Source organism: Lethenteron reissneri, chromosome 62 (genome assembly GCF_015708825.2).
Source record: "Lethenteron reissneri isolate LAM-NWPU_2019-01 chromosome 62, ASM1570882v1, whole genome shotgun sequence".
NCBI lineage: Eukaryota > Metazoa > Chordata > Hyperoartia > Petromyzontiformes > Petromyzontidae > Lethenteron > Lethenteron reissneri.
This window is the reverse complement of record NC_083840.1, coordinates 2,230,223-2,248,273: the sequence shown is the minus strand read 5'-3', so window position 1 is coordinate 2,248,273 and position 18,051 is coordinate 2,230,223. Positions and strand designations below refer to the sequence as shown.

At 49.5% G+C, this 18,051-nt stretch overlaps 1 protein-coding gene across 1 annotated transcript; it reads left to right on the top strand.

Annotated features, from left to right (window-relative positions):
• Window positions 1-2,507: 2,507 nt before the first annotated feature.
• LOC133358541 (cornifelin homolog) lies at window positions 2,508-14,773 on the top strand. Its single transcript, XM_061576903.1, has 4 exons — window positions 2,508-2,665; window positions 11,182-11,370; window positions 11,803-11,939; window positions 13,204-14,773. The coding sequence occupies exons 2-4, from the start codon at window positions 11,196-11,198 to the stop codon at window positions 13,348-13,350; spliced, it is 459 nt and encodes a 152-aa protein (XP_061432887.1). The 5' UTR covers window positions 2,508-2,665; window positions 11,182-11,195; the 3' UTR covers window positions 13,351-14,773.
• Window positions 14,774-18,051: the final 3,278 nt, after the last annotated feature.

Here is an 18,051-nt window from a genome sequence, read left to right as displayed (position 1 = left end):
GCTGACAGCAACGGTGGGCGACACGTGAAACGCTGTGATCCATTCTGGTGGATCTTTGTGTGTTTTCGCAATGCACCGGAAAGCTATGGCCACACAATAATAGCCTGAATGTAACCCTGTCATGTCCTATCGCCACGGTGGCTAGGAGATGTTAACTACCTCGCCCGGTATACAGGAGGTCGTGGATTCCATCCCGACCCTAACGATGCCTGCTGTATATTTGGAATTTGCGTCTCTCTCTCCACGGTGATATGTTAACGACCTCCCTCGGTATTCAAGCAGGACCGGATTAAGGTATGGGCCTGAGGGCTTGCAGCCCAGGTGCCTCCGCCAACTGGAGGACCTCCAGAGATGAAGTGAAAAGTTATTTAATATGTGAATGCTGAATTTTATTTGTTGTTAGCCTTGTAAAAAATAAATGTTATATTTCTTTAATTTTGTTTTCCTTTTGAAAACATTACCGGGGGCCTCACAGTACTTATAGCCCACTGGCCTACAAAATCTTAATCCGGCCCTGGATAAGGAGGTCGTGGGTTCCATCCCGACCCTGACAATGCCTGCTGTACATTTGCAGTTTGCGTGTCTCTCTCTCCGTGGTCTAGAAAATAACTACCTCGCCTGGTATTCAGGAGGTCGTGGGTTCCATCCCGACCCTGGCAATGCCTGCTGTACATTTGGAGTTTGCGTGTCTCTCTCTCTCCCCGTGGTCGCGTGGATTTTTCTCCGGGTCGTCCGGTTTCCCCCCATCCACATTTTATAATAAATGTCACTCGTTCAGAATATTTGGCTCGTGCTATAAATTTACACACCATGACGATATCGGCCAATTCGTCGCGCTATCGTTTGTGATAGCCAGGTCGCTTCTGCATGAAGAGTTACATCGCTAAGTAGGCCTTGCCTGGTGAAATCAAATAAAAAATAGTTTCTAGTGAGTGAAACAAATTAATTAATGTTTATCTTCTCCGTGTCGTGACTAAAACGCGTTTTTTCTCTTAAGTCGTGCCCACATTGTTGGTGTGTGCATAACACACAAATCTTCATGAAATAGAAACTTGACATTATTTTTTTACGAGTCTTAAAACCTAGTAACGAGTTGAATCAAAGCATATAACAATATATATCTTTAAATAAACTCAACAACACGTAAATACGTACAGAGTGTAACGAATTATTGGGGGGGGGGGGTGTTCTATTGGCAATGGTGCGCGCATCGCAAAGAACAAGAGCCACTCAGTTCAACCCGTAGGCTTTCGCGACTAATGTGATCCATGATAAAAGCCACTCGGTACGTGAAGTAGAGCCATTGACCGAAACGTCGTCTATAATACATGAACATGGCAATTGCCTGCAACACCGTGTATCGTTATGCAAAATATATATTAGTCGACGTTTAGGGTGATTACACTTCTCTAGCAGTACATGACGTGCTATTGACGAATGTGTTCAGTTTGGTATTGAGTTCCAGTAACCCTGAGAATGTCAACAACATGAGCAGTGGCCCGAGGAACAAACCGAGCACACCCAGACACATTGCGTAATGCGAGGATCTTGATTTCGTGTGTGTCATGAAATAGCGCTCACCCACTCGGTAACCCCCCCCCCTCCCCTCGTCCTTCCACTCAACCTCTCATCCCCCATTAACCTAACTAGTGGCATGGCATGGCTGGAGCGCGTTCGCCGCCTGTTCCAGAGGTTCGTGGTTCGAATCTAGCGGCTGCCCTGGTTATTATGGCTCGGACATGCTAAATTCCTCGATCTCCACCCCAATGTTGGAACCGACCTTGATACCTGATCATGTTTATTCGGAGTTTGCGGTGTCTCTCTCTGTCTCTTCCCGTGGTCACGTGAGATTTTTCTCGGGGTCCTCCAGTTTTCCCCTCCAAGCTTAGAATCAACGTCACGCGTTTTAGGATGTTCGGCTACTGCTGCAAGTGTCCACGTGATGATGAGCCACTTGGTTGAACTATCATTTATGGCCTGGTCGCTTCTGAAGAAAATAGTTATATAGAGCTCACTGGACCTTTAGCTGGTAAAATAAAATGAAAAGTTTATAGTTTATTACCGCTGTGTGCATTAACCCAAAAATATTCGACTTTGGGCCGTCTGCATCGCTTCGAGTGGACGCCAAAGCTTTCCGTGACGCCACACGCACCCAGCGTGTATGTGTTGCTGGCGGCATGGTCCACAATTCCCTCACGCGATGTACAACTGAGAAATGTCACCGCGCCGCAAACTGCCGGAACTGGAATCCACACGGGAGCAGCCAAAGCGTCACTTCTAAAAAATACTGCCAACCCCAAAAAACGCTTGGGAGGAACCTCCCCTAAAAACCTGTTACGAGACTCGGCGACGCTCTCGTGCAAATATCCCCCCTCCCCCTACGGCTCACGCAGTCCTAACCAACCCCCTCCCTTCATCCACCACCGCAACACCACCTGCATGCCCCCCCCACACCCCCCGTCATGTGAATCGTGGACGGGATGTGGGGTGGGGGGAAACCTGAGGTTCTTAAGCAGGGGAGCCTCTCACCTCGCATCAACCACCACGAGCCTCGCCCCACATACCAGGTGTCGTCTCGCGCGCTGAGAGTCTCACGTACCAGGGGTCGTCTCACGTACCAGCTGTCTCACGCGCCACGTTAGGTGTCTCGCACTCCAAGTGTCAGGTACTTCACGCACCAGATGTCACACGTACCAGGTGTCTCACGTACCAGGTCTCACACACGCGCCAGACGTCCTCTCTGACATCGGTGCAGGCACTGCCCAGGTATGCCGACGCGCGGGGGTTGATGCGCTATGCCCGCGATGTCCTTCGGAAGCGAAGTGTCTCGATAGCGGTCAAGTCGGGGACCACCGTGCCCATCGACGCGCGTTATAGGCTGCGGGGCTAACGCCACTGGGCCGACGAGAGCGGCACATTGTTGTACTGCACCGTCTGTTGCTCCGCACCTTCACAGCGACCCCCCCCCCCCCTCCTTCCTTGCACGAACCGCGTGGTGCAATGATGGTGGGGGTGGATTGGACTACACTCGAACTTCTGAAAGATGTTTTCAAGATGCAAGTTACATGGAGTCTTCAAGGCGACGCAGCAAGCGGGGTGCCTATGTATGCGTAGTGGCTCGTGGAATCTGTCGCCAGGGGTAGGTGCGAAATTTCTCGCTGTCCTCCCCCGTGCGCCGTGTCCAGTTTGATAGCGGTGGGGGTTTCTCTGGTTTAGATGTTTCTATCCCCGTGACTGCACTCTCAGTTGTCACCCCCCCCCCCCAGTGGGAGATGCATCGTCCAATCTCAGGTCATCCTCGCACCAGCAGTGGCTTTTGGCTGACCATTGAACAAAGACGGCGATCAGCTCATTATCGGTGTCTCTCTCTCTCTCTCCCCGTGGTCACGTGAGATTTTTCTCGGGGTTCTCCGGTTTTCCCCTCCAAGCTTAGAGTCAACGTCACGCGTTTAGAGTATTCGGCTACTGCTGCAAGTGTCCACGTGATAATGAGCCACTTGGTTGAATTGTCATTTGTGGCTTGGTCGCTTCTGAAAAAAGAGCTATATAGAGCTCACTGGACCTTTACCTGGTAAAATAAAATGAAAAGTTTATAGTTTATTACCGCTGTGTGCATTGACCTAAAAATATTCGACTTTGGGCCGTCTGCATCGCTTCGAGTGGACGCCAAAGCTTTCCGTGACGCCACACGCACCCAGCGTGTATGTGTTGCTGGCGGCATGGTCCACAATTCTCTCACGCGAAGTACAACTGAGAAATGTCACCGCGCCGCAAACTGCCGGAACTGGAATCCACACGGGAGCAGCCAAAGCGTCAATTCTAAAAAATACTGCCAACCCCAAAATGATCGAACCCACAACCTCCTGTATCCCAGGCGAGGGAGTTAACATCTCATAACCACCGTGATAATGATGAGAGATAGAGACACGCGACAACTCCAAACATACAGCAGGCGTCAGGGTCGAGATCGAACCCACAACCTCCTGTATCCCAGGCGAGGTAGTTAATATCTCCTCGCCACCGTGATAATGATGAGAGAGAGAGAGACACGCAAACTCCAAACATACAACAGACGTCAGGGTCGAGATCGAACCCACGACCTTCTGTATACCAGGCGAGGTAGTTAACATCTCCTAGTCACCATGATAATGATGAGAGAGAGAGAGACACGCAAACTCCAAACATACAACAGACGTCAGGGTCGAGATCGAACCCGCAACTTTCTGTATACCAGGCGAGGTAGTTAACATCTCCAAGCCACCGTGATAATGATGAGAGAGAGAGAGACACGCAAACTCCAAACATACAGCAGGCGTCAGGGTCGAGATCGAACCCACGACCTTCTGTATCCCAGGCGAGGCAGTTAACATCTCGCCACCGTGGCGCCCATGATCGAGGCTATCCCGTTCCCTCCTGCAAGAAGCCAAACACGCGTTCATGGAGTTGGCCAAACTTCTCAAATGTAGTTCTTTGTACAGACCGATGTACTGTATGTTGAACTTATTTCGCACCGTACGTAGCCAACAGCACCAATCCGAGATGTTGTTATGAGATGAGGGCCTCCTTCACGCCTTGTAAGCCACGGGGATCGTTTGGCTATACTTCACCACTCTGGTCAGTACAGTGTTGATGAGAGTCTTTTCTATATAATATCTCGCCACAGTGTTGAAATGTTAATTCCCTCGCCTGGTATACAGGAGGTCGTGGGTTCGATCCCGACCCTCACGCCTGCTGCTGCTGTATATTTGGAGTCTGCGGTGTCTCTCTCTCTCCCCGTGGCCGCGTGGATTTTTCTCCGGGTCCTCGGGTTTTTGACTCCACATTTAGAATGAACATCACGCGATTAGATTATTTGGCTGCTGCTCTAAATTTCCACACGATGAGAAGCCACTTCGTCGAGCTATCATTGATGGTAGGGAGGTCGCTTCTGAAAAAAAATAATCTAACAGCTCAGTGGGCTTTACCTGGTAGAATAAACGTAGTTTTTAAAATTAGTTTACCTTTCCTATGTTTTACACTTCTTTCGTGTTTTTGTATTGTGTTCGTTTTTGTAACTTTGTGACCCGCCCCTACTGGACATCTGTGAAAAAGAGATGTCTAGCTCATCGGATTCCTCCAGTGAAGGTCGATAAAAGAGCAACCCCCGAATGTTATCTTTATACTCACACTCTGTGTTTTTTTCGGTAAAGTCACGTAGGTAAATAAATAAAATAAATAAAATGACATAGAATGAAAACAGCTAAAATAAAATTAAATCAAATCACGACGTTTCGGGCGCAACACAAGCATCCTTCTTCAGGTGGGGACAACGACGCGTAAGCACAACAGCAAAAACACAGACACACTTAAGCTGCTGTGCTTACTCTTCGTTGCCCCCACCTAAAAAAGGACGCTTGTGTTGCGCCCGAAACGTCGTGATTTGATTTAATTTTATTTTAGTTGTTTACATTCTATTTTATTTAATTTTTAAAAAATTTCACCTACGTGACTTTACCGAAAAAACCAAAGAGTATGAATCCTTGCAGTCACGAAAACTTCAAATCTTATCCTTATCTTAACGTTATTTATATATCGCCTTAACCAAGGTGCTTTACATAGAATTAACAACGGTACAACAACAACAACGCGTGTGTGAATGTGATGGTGGCGGACGAGGTGAATGAAATAGATGACAGGAAGCGATGGGGGCGAATCCGTGATGATGATGATGATGCGTGATGCGTGAATTCGGTGAAAGCGAAATTGATGCCAGTAAATAATGATGGTGAATGGATCTAATGAATTGGGTTAATGAGTGATAGCCGTGTCATGATAATGTGAAGAGGAAACAGTAACGGTGGTGGTGGTTATGAGGGGGCAGATTAAAGGGGGAGTCGTTGGGGTGATCTCGAGGTTACAATAAATTAACTTTGCGTGAGGAGCGGAAACTTAGTGAGCGATTGTTCAATGTGGAGGGGGAAGTTTGTTTCAGTGAAGGGGGGAAGCGAGAAGAGAGAGAAAGCGGATTGATAACAAGGTGAAGGAAGAACAGAGAGAGGCAGCAAAGATTGAGAACGTAGAGGGAGATAAGGCGACGTGTAGCAAGATGCAAGAGTGGCAAGAGACGGTGGGGGCAAGACCGCGAAGGGATTTGTAGACGAGGTTGGGGAAGTTGAACAGGCAACGTCAGTTTCGGTTGTTGAAGTGATTTAGCGAATCCGAACGCTTTGCCTGGCAGTTGGTGGATGGCAGAGCACCAAATCAAATGTTTTTTATTGCGTTTGGAGGAAGTGTTCCTTCAGCGCTGTGAAGAGATGAACGGAACTCGGCAGAGTCCATACTAATGATTGCCCCGTGCTAAGGCTCTAGCGGACTGTTGGAGCAATCAACCAAAGCGCCCCAGCGGATCAATTAAAGGTCTCAGTCGATCTCGGGGAGGCCCAGGGCCGGTTCCAACATTGGCCGCTGCTGTTGGTCTCCAGGAGGCCGCCTGTGAGTGTCGGTGTGCCACGAAGGAGACGTTTCGGGAAAGGTGCCCTTTCTTGCCAGCTGACCTTGCCACGAGTGGGGGGGCGGTGGTGCAGTGGTTAGCGCTACGCTGCACTACGAACCTGGCGACCCGAGTTCGATTCCCGCTCACGGCCAACACCAGTGACGATTATTTGAACCAGTCTTGGGCCTCCCCTAGGTTGACTCAACCTCAAATGAGTACCTGGTGCAGTGTGTAAACATCAGCCACTGGGGAGACAAAGGCGGCCGGGCGTGGTGGTGGCCACCCACTTTCCTCGTGCGCCACGGTGCCGGCCTTCATAGCTGCTTCTCGCTAACAGCACTTGCCCCAACGATCTGTTGAGGCTATACGGGGGGAGGATCTTTGTCTTTGTTTTGTACACGTGTCGAAGGGCCAGTTTTGGTGAGCACGGCGGGACAATCGCCTTCTCGCAGCCCGGTGCCCGTCCTTTGTGAGGCCGGACTCTCAGAGACGCCGACCTCCGCGTGTGTCACTGCCTCACCCAGCCGCTTTGACCGCCCCCCCCCCTTTTCTCTGTCTCTAGCCCGAAGGCAGCGCAAATTTTCGTAACAATCAATCCCATGCTGACACAGGGCGCGGCGGCTTAGATACCCATTACATGACGCGTGCTGTGTGTGGTGTGTGTGGTGTGTGCTGTGTGTGTGCTGTGTGTGTGGTGTGTGAGTGGTGTGTGTGGTGTGATCTGTGAGTGGTGTGTGTGTGATGTGTGCTGTATGTGTGTTGTGTGTGTAATGTGTGATGTGTGAGTGGTGTGTGCGGTGTGTGTGTGATGTGTGTGTGATGTGCGGTGTGTGTGTGATGTGTGTGTGATGTGTGAATGCTGTGTGTGGTGTGATCTGTGAGTGGTGTGTGTATGATGTGTGTGTGTTGTGTGTGTAATGTGTGATGTGTGAGTGGTGTGTGCGGTGTGTGCGGGGTGTGCGGTGTGTGGTGTGCGGTGTGGGGGTGGTGTGTGGGGTGTGGGTGATGTGTGAATGTGTGTGTGTGATGTGTGAATGGTGCGTGTGTGATGTGTGATGTGTGAGTGGTGTGTGTGGTGTGTGTGTGTGATATATGAGTGCTGTGTGTGAGTGGTGTGTGCTGTGTGAGTGGTGTGTGAGTAGTGTGTGAGTAGTGTGTGTGTGGTGTGTGTGTGTGATCTGTGAGTGGTGTGTGTGAGTGGTGTGTGCGGTGTGTGCGCGGTGTGTGTGTGTTGTGTGTGTAATGTGTGATGTGTGAGTGATGTGTGAATGGTGTGTGTGGTGTGTGAGTGGTGTGTGTGTGATGTGTTAGTGGTGTGTGCGGCGTGTGTGAGTGGTGCGTGTGGTTAGGACCAGCAGACACGTGTCCTAACGATACTAGACTACCAGACTCTATCCCTACCCCTAACCACACTCATCAACCAGACACGTGTCCTAACCCTATTGCAAACCAGATTGTAGCCTTGCCTATGATCCCCCTTGTGGCCGACTGGGCCCCTATGCATCGCATGCGCTGGATCTACCCCCAATGTTGCGCCCCTATGTGTATGTGTCTATGTGTCTGTGTCTATGTGTCTATGTCTATGTGTCTGTGTCTATGTGTATGTGTGTGTTTATGTGTGTGTGTGTGTCTATGTGTATGTGTCTATGTGTATGTGTGTGTGTCTATGTGTGTGTGTCTATAAGTGTGTGTCTATGTGTGTGTATGTGTCTATGTGTATGTGTATATGTGTATGTGTCTATGTGTCTATGTCTATGTGCATGTGTGTGTGTCTATGTGTATGTGTCTATGTGTCTGTCTATGTGTATGTGTCTATGTGTATGTGTGTGTCTTTTTGTGTGTGTGTCTATGTGTGTGTGTCTATGCGTATGTGTGTGTGTCTATGTTATGTGTGTGTGTCTATGCTATGTGTGTGTGTCTACGTGTGTGTGTCTATGCTATGTGTGTATGTGTCTATGTGTCTGTGTCTGTGTCTATGTGTATGTGTGTATGTGTCTATGTGTATGTGTCTATGTGTATGTGTCTATGTGTATGTGTGTATGTGTATGTGTGTATGTATGTGTATGTGTCTTTGTCTATGTGTCTGTGTCTATGTGTATGTGTCTATGTCTATGTGTCTGTGTCTATGTGTATGTGTCTATGTCTATGTGTCTGTGTCTATGTGTATGTGTATATGTGTATGTGTCTATGTGTATGTGTCTATGTGTCTATGTTTATGTGTCTGTGTCTATGTGTATATGTGTCTATGTCTATGTGTATGTGTCTGTGTGTGTGTCTATGTGTATGTGTCTATGTGTATGTGTCTATATCTATGTGTCTATGTGTATGTGTGTATGTGTCTATGTCTATGTGTATGTGTCTATGTGTGTGGCGGATCGCCTTCAGTACTTCCTCAACAGCGGTGCCATCTGTTGAGGAAGTACTGAAGGCGATCCGGAGTCTGAGACCAGGAAAGGCACCGGGCAGAGATGATCTCCCAAGCGAATTGCCCGAGGGAGGGTGGCGTTTGTGCACAGACTGCCCTATATGACATCATAACAACAGTCTGGACCGCTGGACGGGTTCCGCAGGATTGGAAGGATGCCCTGGTGGTCCCCCTCTTTAAGAAGGGGGACCGCACAGACTGTAAAAACTACAGGGGCATTTCACTCCTCAGTGTGCCGGAAAGGTCCTGGCAAGGATTATTCAACATCGCCTTGCTAGGCACGCTGAGGAGAGGCTTGCGGAACCCCAATGCGGTTTCAGGAAAGGGCGGTCCTGCACAAATGCCATATTTTCTGTCCGTCTGCTACAGCAGAGGTGTAGGGAATTCCAACAAGACCTACATCTCTGCTTTATTTACCTGGTCAAGGCCTATGATACCATCAAGAGGCCTGGGCTCTTGGTTGTTCTTCGTGCTTTCAGAGTCCCTGACCCTCTGCTCACGATCATTAAGGACCTTCATGATGGTGAGCGGGCCCGGGTAAAACTACGTGGCCGGGAGTCGGAGCCTTTCCCTGTACACCTTGGGGTGCGACAGGGATGTCCTCTGGCCCCCACATTATTTAACATCTATTTCGACTGTGTAGTTCGTGAAGCCTTCAATAGCTGTACCGGGGGAATTTCCATTTGGTACAGATATAATGGGAGGCTGATCGACGCCCGGGTGCGATCAAGGGATGGCTCCCTATTGGTCAACCACGTTATATATGCCGATGATTTGGTAATAGCTGTTCATTCAGAAGAGGAGATGGAGACGCTGCTGCTGAGACTGGAGCGTGCCACTAAGAGGTGGGGCCTTACCATCAGCCCCACCAAAACTAAGCACCTGCCTGGGTATTTTGTACCCTCGGACACTCCACCCCCACAATTCCCAATCGGTGATGGGGCAGTTGTGGAGAGAGTGGAGAGTTTCTCATACCTGGGCAGTGTGCTTATGACCGGCTCCAGTTTATCAGCAGAGGTCTCACTCCGAATCAGTCGAGCAGCAATATATTTTCATCGGTTGCGTAACGCTGTGTGGAAGCTACCTGGTCTGTCGCTCCGCACGAAGCTTCAGGTCTTCTCGGCCACGGTCATTCCCTCCCTTCTCTACGTTTGCGAAACGTGGACCCCCCTAATGGAGCATCTTCGCCGGTTGGAAACATTTAGGCTGGCCTGCCTACGATCCATTCTGGGCTTAACCAGGCTGGATTGTGTGAGGAGCTCACAAATCCTTGAAAGATCTGGGCAAGGTTCCATCGGTGAGCTCCTCCGGCAGGCAAGGCTGCGTTGGCTGGGTTATGTAGCCCGCATGCCCAGCCACCGCATGCCTAAACAGCTTTTGTTCGGCCGGATCGAGGGGGCTAAACGGGCGCGGCACGGGCTAGAGCAGAAATGGAGTGATGTGGTACAGGAGGACGTGGAGCTGAGTGGACTTGCCGATGACTGGTACCAGCGGTGTCAAGATCGGCCTCTGTGGAGGAGGCTTGTGAACGACGCTACTGGGCAGTTGGAGGCAGTCGCCCTCCAACAACAACGGAGGGCGGAGGAGCGACGCTCACAACAACGAGCGGAGTGCCGGGTGGCTAAAGCACAGCAAGTTGGTACAGTAGGGGGCACAGGTGGTGCATCAGCCAGTCATCTCGGTCATCTCGGTCAGTCGAACCGTGGCACCTGCTGGGTCTGCCCCGTGACCTCCTGCCAGCGGGCGTTCGACACTTCACGTGGCCTCAAGGTGCACTCGGCCTGGCACAAGCGTCGTGGTGACGTCACCGCCACTTAGTGGCGAATGGCGGTTGTTGTTGTCTATGTCTATGTGTCTGTGTATATGTGTCTATGTGTATGTCTGTGTCTATGTGTATGTGTCTATGTGTATGTGTGTATGTGTCTATGTGTATGTGTCTATGTGTATGTGTCTATGTCTATGTGTCTATGTGTGTGCTTGGCAGGTGTAGCTTGTAGAGTGCTGGGCTACGAACCTGGTGTCTCGGGTTCAATTCCTGCTTACAGCCAACACCAGTGATAGCGATTATCTGAACTGGTCCTGGGCCTCCCCTAGGTCGACTTAGCCTCAAATGAGAACCTGGTGTGATGTGTAAACATCGCCACTAGGGAGACAAAGGTGGCCGGGCATGGTGCTGGCCACCCACCCCTCGTGTGCCATGCCGGCCTTCATAGGCGTTGGTAGCTAACAGCACTTGCTCCTAACACTTCTGTGAAGGCTATAGGGGTAATTTTTTGTTTTGCAGGTGAGCACATCAGGATGGCGCATAAGGCCGACGCTTACCCTCCGCACCATCATCATGACCATCAGCAGCATCAGCATCAGCAGCAGCATTACCCGGTGGTGATGCAGCAGCCCATGCTGCAGACGGTTCAGGTGCAGAAGACCAACTGGTCCTCGGGGATGTGCGACTGCTGCAACGACATGGGAATCTGTGAGCAGCGCTCCCACACGCCGCACACGCGCGCGCGTGATCTCTGCAACAATACACACACCACGTGATGAACTGGACAATACACACACCACGTGATGAACAGGACAATACGCACACCACGTGATGAACATGACAATACGCACACCACGTGATTAACAGGACAATACGCACACCACGTGATGCAATGGCGTGAACACGGTGTCGATTGAAGCGCGCGCGGCAAAACACGTCACGACGACGGCACGGGCGCGCGCGCGCAACATCGATGCCTGACAGAACCGGCCATCGAATTCCCCCCCCCCAAAAAAAAAACCCCCACGACCATCAGAAGGAACCGAACTCGTCACAGCCACGACTCGAGTCGCCGCTGCGAGTGAGTCTTACCCCCCCACCCTCATCCACCCCCCCCCCCTGCGTCACCACCCTGCCCAGGTTGCTGCGGATTATTCTTCCCGGTGTGCCTGGCGTGCAAAGTCTCCTCGGATTTCGGCGAGTGCTGCTGCACCCCGGTGCTGGCCGGTGGAGACCTGGCGATTCGCACCGGCATACGCGAGCGCTATCGCATCCAGGTGAGCAACGCCTCGCTCGCTTCTACTCGACGCTGCTGTTGCTACTTCTGCTGCGTTAGCAATGTTCGCGGAATGAACTCATTAATAACGCAATCATTTAACGAATTTCACCGGTGTAAGGGAGCGCTAACGCATTGCAGGTGAGCAACGCCACGCTCGCTTCTACTCGACCCCGACGCTGCTGTTGTTGCCTCTGCTGCGTTAGCAGTTGGCGCTGTTTGGCTGAATTATCTCATTGATAACGCAATAATTTAACGCATTTCACCGGTGTAAGGGAGCGCTAACGCATCCAGGTGAGCAGCACCTCACTCGCTTGTGACGCTGACACTGCTGCTTCTGCTGCATGAGCAGCTAGTGCCGCGCAAACAGCATTAACCAAAACATTTAACTCAACGCATTGCGCCACGCTGACCTCGTCCAGGAGCATGAACCATCATCATCATCATCACCACGCCAACTCCTCGCAGCAGCAGCAGCAGCAGCGGCGGCGGCTTTTGTCTCAGCCGTCGAACGAAGACGCAGTCGCCACCATCGCGCACTTTCAGATGCGCTTCCCTGCGGCCCTCTGGCACGCTCTTGCGTACAATATTAGGAAGCCACTGGAGCTACGAACTTTACATCGTCATCATCGAGATTGACAAAACTAATTTCTTGAGAACTGCTTTTTGTGTGTTGTTCGTTGTTCTTCCTCCCCACCTCCGATTGGCACGATTTGGCGACGTACGGTGCAAAAGAAGTTTAATATACGTACATGAATACATACAATAAACAACGCTCTTTGTGGAATTAAATTAAATACATCATCGGCGACGTTTCGGACAATGGCCCTTCATAGTATCCGAGTGTGACAGAGAGATATATAAAGAGACGCTGAGAGACACACACACAGACAGAGAGAGACACACAGAGAGATAGAAAGACAGACACACAGAGACAAAGAGAGAGACGCATACAGAAAGACACAGAGACACACATAGAGAGACACACACACACAAACACACACAGAGACAAAGACAAAGCTTCCCCGCATAGCCTGGGCAGGCTGTTGGGCAAGTGCTGCCTACGAGCACCAATGAAGGCCGGAAGGGTACACGAGGAGGTGGGTGGCCAACAGCACGCCCGACCGCCTTTGTCTCCCCAATGGCAATGTTTATCTTCTACGGCCAAAGCGACCATGACATTATAGATAGCTGAATGTGTGCATGCAATGCGCTGTGTTGGTGTGGTGTGTTTATAACCACTCGCGCTTGTGTGTGTCGCACAGGGCTCGATCTGCGACGACTGCGTGTGCCTCTACTTCTGTTATCAGTGCACCATTTGTCAGATGGCACGCGAGATCAAGCATCGTCAGGTGCAGGTGGCCAACGTGCAGGTGGTCATGCAGCAGCCCATCGTGGGCTACATGGGCTGAACTAGATCGGTCGTCCGTCCGAGGACCAACTCTTAGGCTCTCCCCACCAACACCCCCGCCCCCCCCCCCCCGTGTTACACAGCAAAGAGATCCAACAAGGATATCTCACCTCCGATTAGCACGGTTGACGACGTACGGTGCAAAATAAGTTCAAAGCACACACACACGTGCTCTGATCGTTTAATCATCACACCACCTGGCATGTCACGTCTTGGAGTGACGCCCATAGGTCTGGGTGTGACTCTAATGCCCGGTCTCGGTAACCTTCCGTCTTCCACCTTGCGCTCGTTGTTGCCCACCCATCACACGCGGACCTCCTCTACCTGATTACGTCTGCAGTTGTTTTACTTGGATTTTCCTTGATCTCTTCTGAACTCACAAGTCGTTACACTATTCTTCGCACGATTACTTTCCGTGGAACTAATTTACATTTATGACATGCTTTTGATTGCTCTTATTTTCGAAGTTTGCAAAGATTATCGCAGGATTTGCTGCTGCTGTAGCCTGTAAAAAAATAACAAATTTTTATCACGTGATTAATTTAAAATATATATTCAGTTGTTTAACCTCAGTTACATAAGGTCAGTGCCGTTTATGCAGGAGTTGCTTATCTGCAGTCTCTCTGCCCTGCCTAAAGGCGGCTCGCCACACCTCGGCAATCAATCGCATTCAACTCCGCTGCAACCAGTTGCGAGCGTTTGCACACCCTCTTTGTTACACTCGAGTAAGTGCTTCGTCGCCGGTATTGTCGGGGCAAAGGTCCTCAGTGGGTTGTGCCGCGGTATATATATTTAGATATGAATTATAGGAATGGAAAGAACCGTCAATGTTAGTGAGCTGGGACAGACGAACTCTATCCTGCTGTGCCGTTCAGTGGCCGATCCAACCCCCCGACCCTCCCCTCTCCATTGGTTGCGCTGCAACAGGATACAGTAGTCACTCGGTTAACAGTGACATCATCGGTTAACGTTTCGCCTCCCATCAGAGCCCCCACGGTGTCGACTCAACGTTACAAACGTTGACGTAACGGTACCGTGTTTACGTTACGCACCTGGGGGCGCCAATTCCGGCCAATCCGAGTGCTTATAAGTGGAGGCTGAGTCACACCATCACTCAATCAGCGACGCACCATTCATGAGACGTTTAGACCTCGACTGGCTTTTAAGTTTACATTAAGGTCAACTTCCAATCGTCTTAGAATGGATGAATGATGTTAAACGTGTAATTGCTATATTCGATTAACCGTTATTTAAAACGGATACAAAACGTTAACCGAGGGACCACTGTTTAATGAATCCGCGACAGAATGAATGAACATTAAGTTAACACATTTTTGAGGCCCACATATGGAGTTATTGGGCGTGAATTTGCCCATGTAAGTGTAGTGTTGTAATTATTGACGAATAAACTTCTTTATGATGCACACTACTTTTATTGTCTTTCTTCGACACCGTCCCTAACACACAAGGGGTATGACGGTCCCCTTACCCGGTACCTGGGGCTGTATGGCCTCCGGACTCAGCGGGACCTAACACTGGTGACCCGTTAGCCTAACGTCCTCCGGCTGGGACCTAGGGGAGGCTGACTGACCCGACCATTTGGTCTGTGGCTTCACTGAGCCCCAGCCCTTAGAAGGGCTGTAGAGCTTGGATCCAGGGTCCTATCTTCAGGGACCTATTCTCCCCCCGACCACTGGCCTCACTGAGCTCTAGCCCTGAGAAGGACTGTGGAGCTTGGGGTCCAGGGTCATATCTTTAGCCCGGGCTTCAGTCTTCAGTGTGGAGATAAATGAGCCAGAGCTCTCAGCGCTCCGGCTTTTATACCGGTTCGTGGCTGGCTCCGCCCTAGCCACGCCCCCTTTCTGGAACCTTCTGGTTTATCCTGGGAGGTGACATCATCCCCTCAGGATCCGTTATTGGGATCTTCTGTTACCTCTGTTTGACCCCTGGCATTTCCCCCTTGAGGTAACGCTGCTGCACCCTGTTGACACCCAGTGGTACTGCAGGGCTATTGAATGGTGAGTGGCAATCACCTTTACATAAGGAATACTGGAACGGGAATCAACGGATTTTAATTGTGCTCACGATTCAAAACTCGATGTAAACGGGAATCGAACGATTTATTTAAACGCTGCAAATCTCGAACAACTGCTTGGATCCAAGTGTCTTTATGTTCGAGCAGTGATCACGGCGATCGGTTAAATTTATGCCTGTCACACGATTTCTGGAAAAAAGACGATTCGTTGATCGAAAAAGCACATATTTAGGGCGCTCATAATAGAGGAGATTTTTTTTGGGTTAGATCGCGTAAATATAGATGTGTCATATTCTTGGTTCTTTCGTGACTTTACCGAAAGAACCAAGAATATGAATCCCTGCAGTCACGAAAGCGTTAAATCAAAATGTATACATGTGTCGTTAAACCTGCCACCACCCGACACAGCTAATCAGTAAGGGTTTGTAACGTAAACAAAATCTGCCAATTAGTTAATAGTTCAGTAACTACACCGGTTGTGTGTTGGGAGAGTAAACCCCCAACATGGACGCTGATTGGCTTCCCTGATCATTAACATAAGTTTATCATTCATTCCCCGTTACAGCTGATGTGTAGTGGTGGCAACAGGCAGCCGTCTGTTCCCCACCTCCCCAAGTCCTCTCTTCCAAGCCGGCGATCTGTGTAGTGAGCTGCAATGCATTTGTTCCAATCCCAGTAGGGGCGAGCAGACACCTGTGACATTGGCAAATTTTAGCTCCAGGACAAATTGCCATCATACGTATAGAAAATACGCAAGTTAGTTTTTGGTTAGGTGTGTGTTGTGCCAGTATAGATTGGAGCTAGCTCGCAGCGTGTTTTCCACGGCATAAGAGAGGTCGAGAAGGAAATACTGCTGCAGAAGAAACAGCATTTAATTTAAAGCGGTGTTTTCCATGGGCAAGACCACTGGCGGCCCCTGGTGGCCTTTAGTGCGGCCCCTGACAAATTGTGGAAACAGCCCCCATCATCATTATTGCGCTGTTGTCACAACACCCCGCCACCCCAATGGTTATCAAATGTGTGGCGGCCCTCACACACACTCATCATGTTTTATTGGCAAAGTCCCCCTCTGAAATCGCCTTGGGATTGTATGGTTAAAGGCGTTGTCTAAGCTATCATTGGTATTATAAAGCAGTGTAACACGTAGGCTTACACGACTAATATTTTCCATGGCTATCGCCTGATGATGCTGGTTTTAATTGCCGGCAAAACGTCACAATACTCGAATTGTAAATGTTGAAGTGGGTTTACTCTCCAACACACAACCGGTGAGTAATGAACCAGTAACGCATTGGCACGTTTGGCTTACGTGACAAACCTTACTAATTTTCTGCGTCGGGTGGTGGCGGGTTTAACGAAACATTTATATTTAAGCGAACTAACCCAAAAAAACGATAATGGATAACGCAGTTTGTTTTTCATTGCAAGACCCCGCGGGCCACTGGCGGCCCGTGGGTGGCCATTAGTGCGGCCCTTGATGTGCGTTTTTTTTACAATACACATAAAGAGTGAAAAAATCTCCCATCATCATCGTCGTGCTGCTGTGACAAACACCCCAATGGTTGACATGTGTGTGGCGGCCATCACACACACTCATGGTGTCTTATCGGCCAAAGTGGTGCAGCCCCCACCCGCCTCCCTTTGAAAATGTAGCGAAGGACGCTGCTCTAAAGCATCGACACGCTCAGCGATGCGTTCGTGGCACAATTGTGAGCCGTGATTAGTTGCGACAAGTCCCTGACGTAGGTTGTTGTGGAGTACAAAGCAGAAAGGTCACGGTTGTGAAGGGACGTGACCAGGGCACTTTATTCACACCCACACACGGGCCTTGTGTTTTGTGTGTTAGTTTGTTGTCCTTTGCCCCCTGTACCTCCGATTACCATGGTTGTCTACGTACAGTGCGAAAGAAGTTCGACATTAACCATACCATACGCAATACTATACACTACATTATTAGACACTACTATACACGACACCACTATACTAGATTGAAAAATAATTTGTTTAGAACTAATTTTTGTGTTTAGTTTGTTGTCCTTCCCCACCATACCGCCGATTAGCACGGTTGGCCACGTACGGTGCGAAAAAAATTAAACATACCGACACGACACTATACACTAATATACACTACATTATACACTACAATACACTACACTATACACTAATATACACTACATTATACACTACAATACACTACACTATACACTACATTACTATCCACTACTGTGCACGATACTACAATAATGTACGCTACATTACTATACACTACATTACTATAGACTACTATTCACGACACTATACACTAATATACACTACATTATACACTAAAATACACTACACTGTACACGACATTCATATACACTACACCACTATACTACATTGAAAGCTAATTTGTTTAGAACTGCTTTTTGTGTTTAGTTTGCTGTCCTTCCCCCGCACCTCCGATGAGCACGGTTGACTACGTACGGTGCGAAAGGATTTCCACATCCATATTTTACAACTCGCACAGATGGGGACAAATCAGTTGCACGCGAATTAGTGTCACAACCCAAACTGCTGAAGTCGCTTTTGCTTCCGGAATTATTTTCTTTCTTAATTGAAAATAAACTGAAAGTAATAGTAATAGTAAATAGTAATCGGACGGAATGTGCTTGGTAAATCGACAAT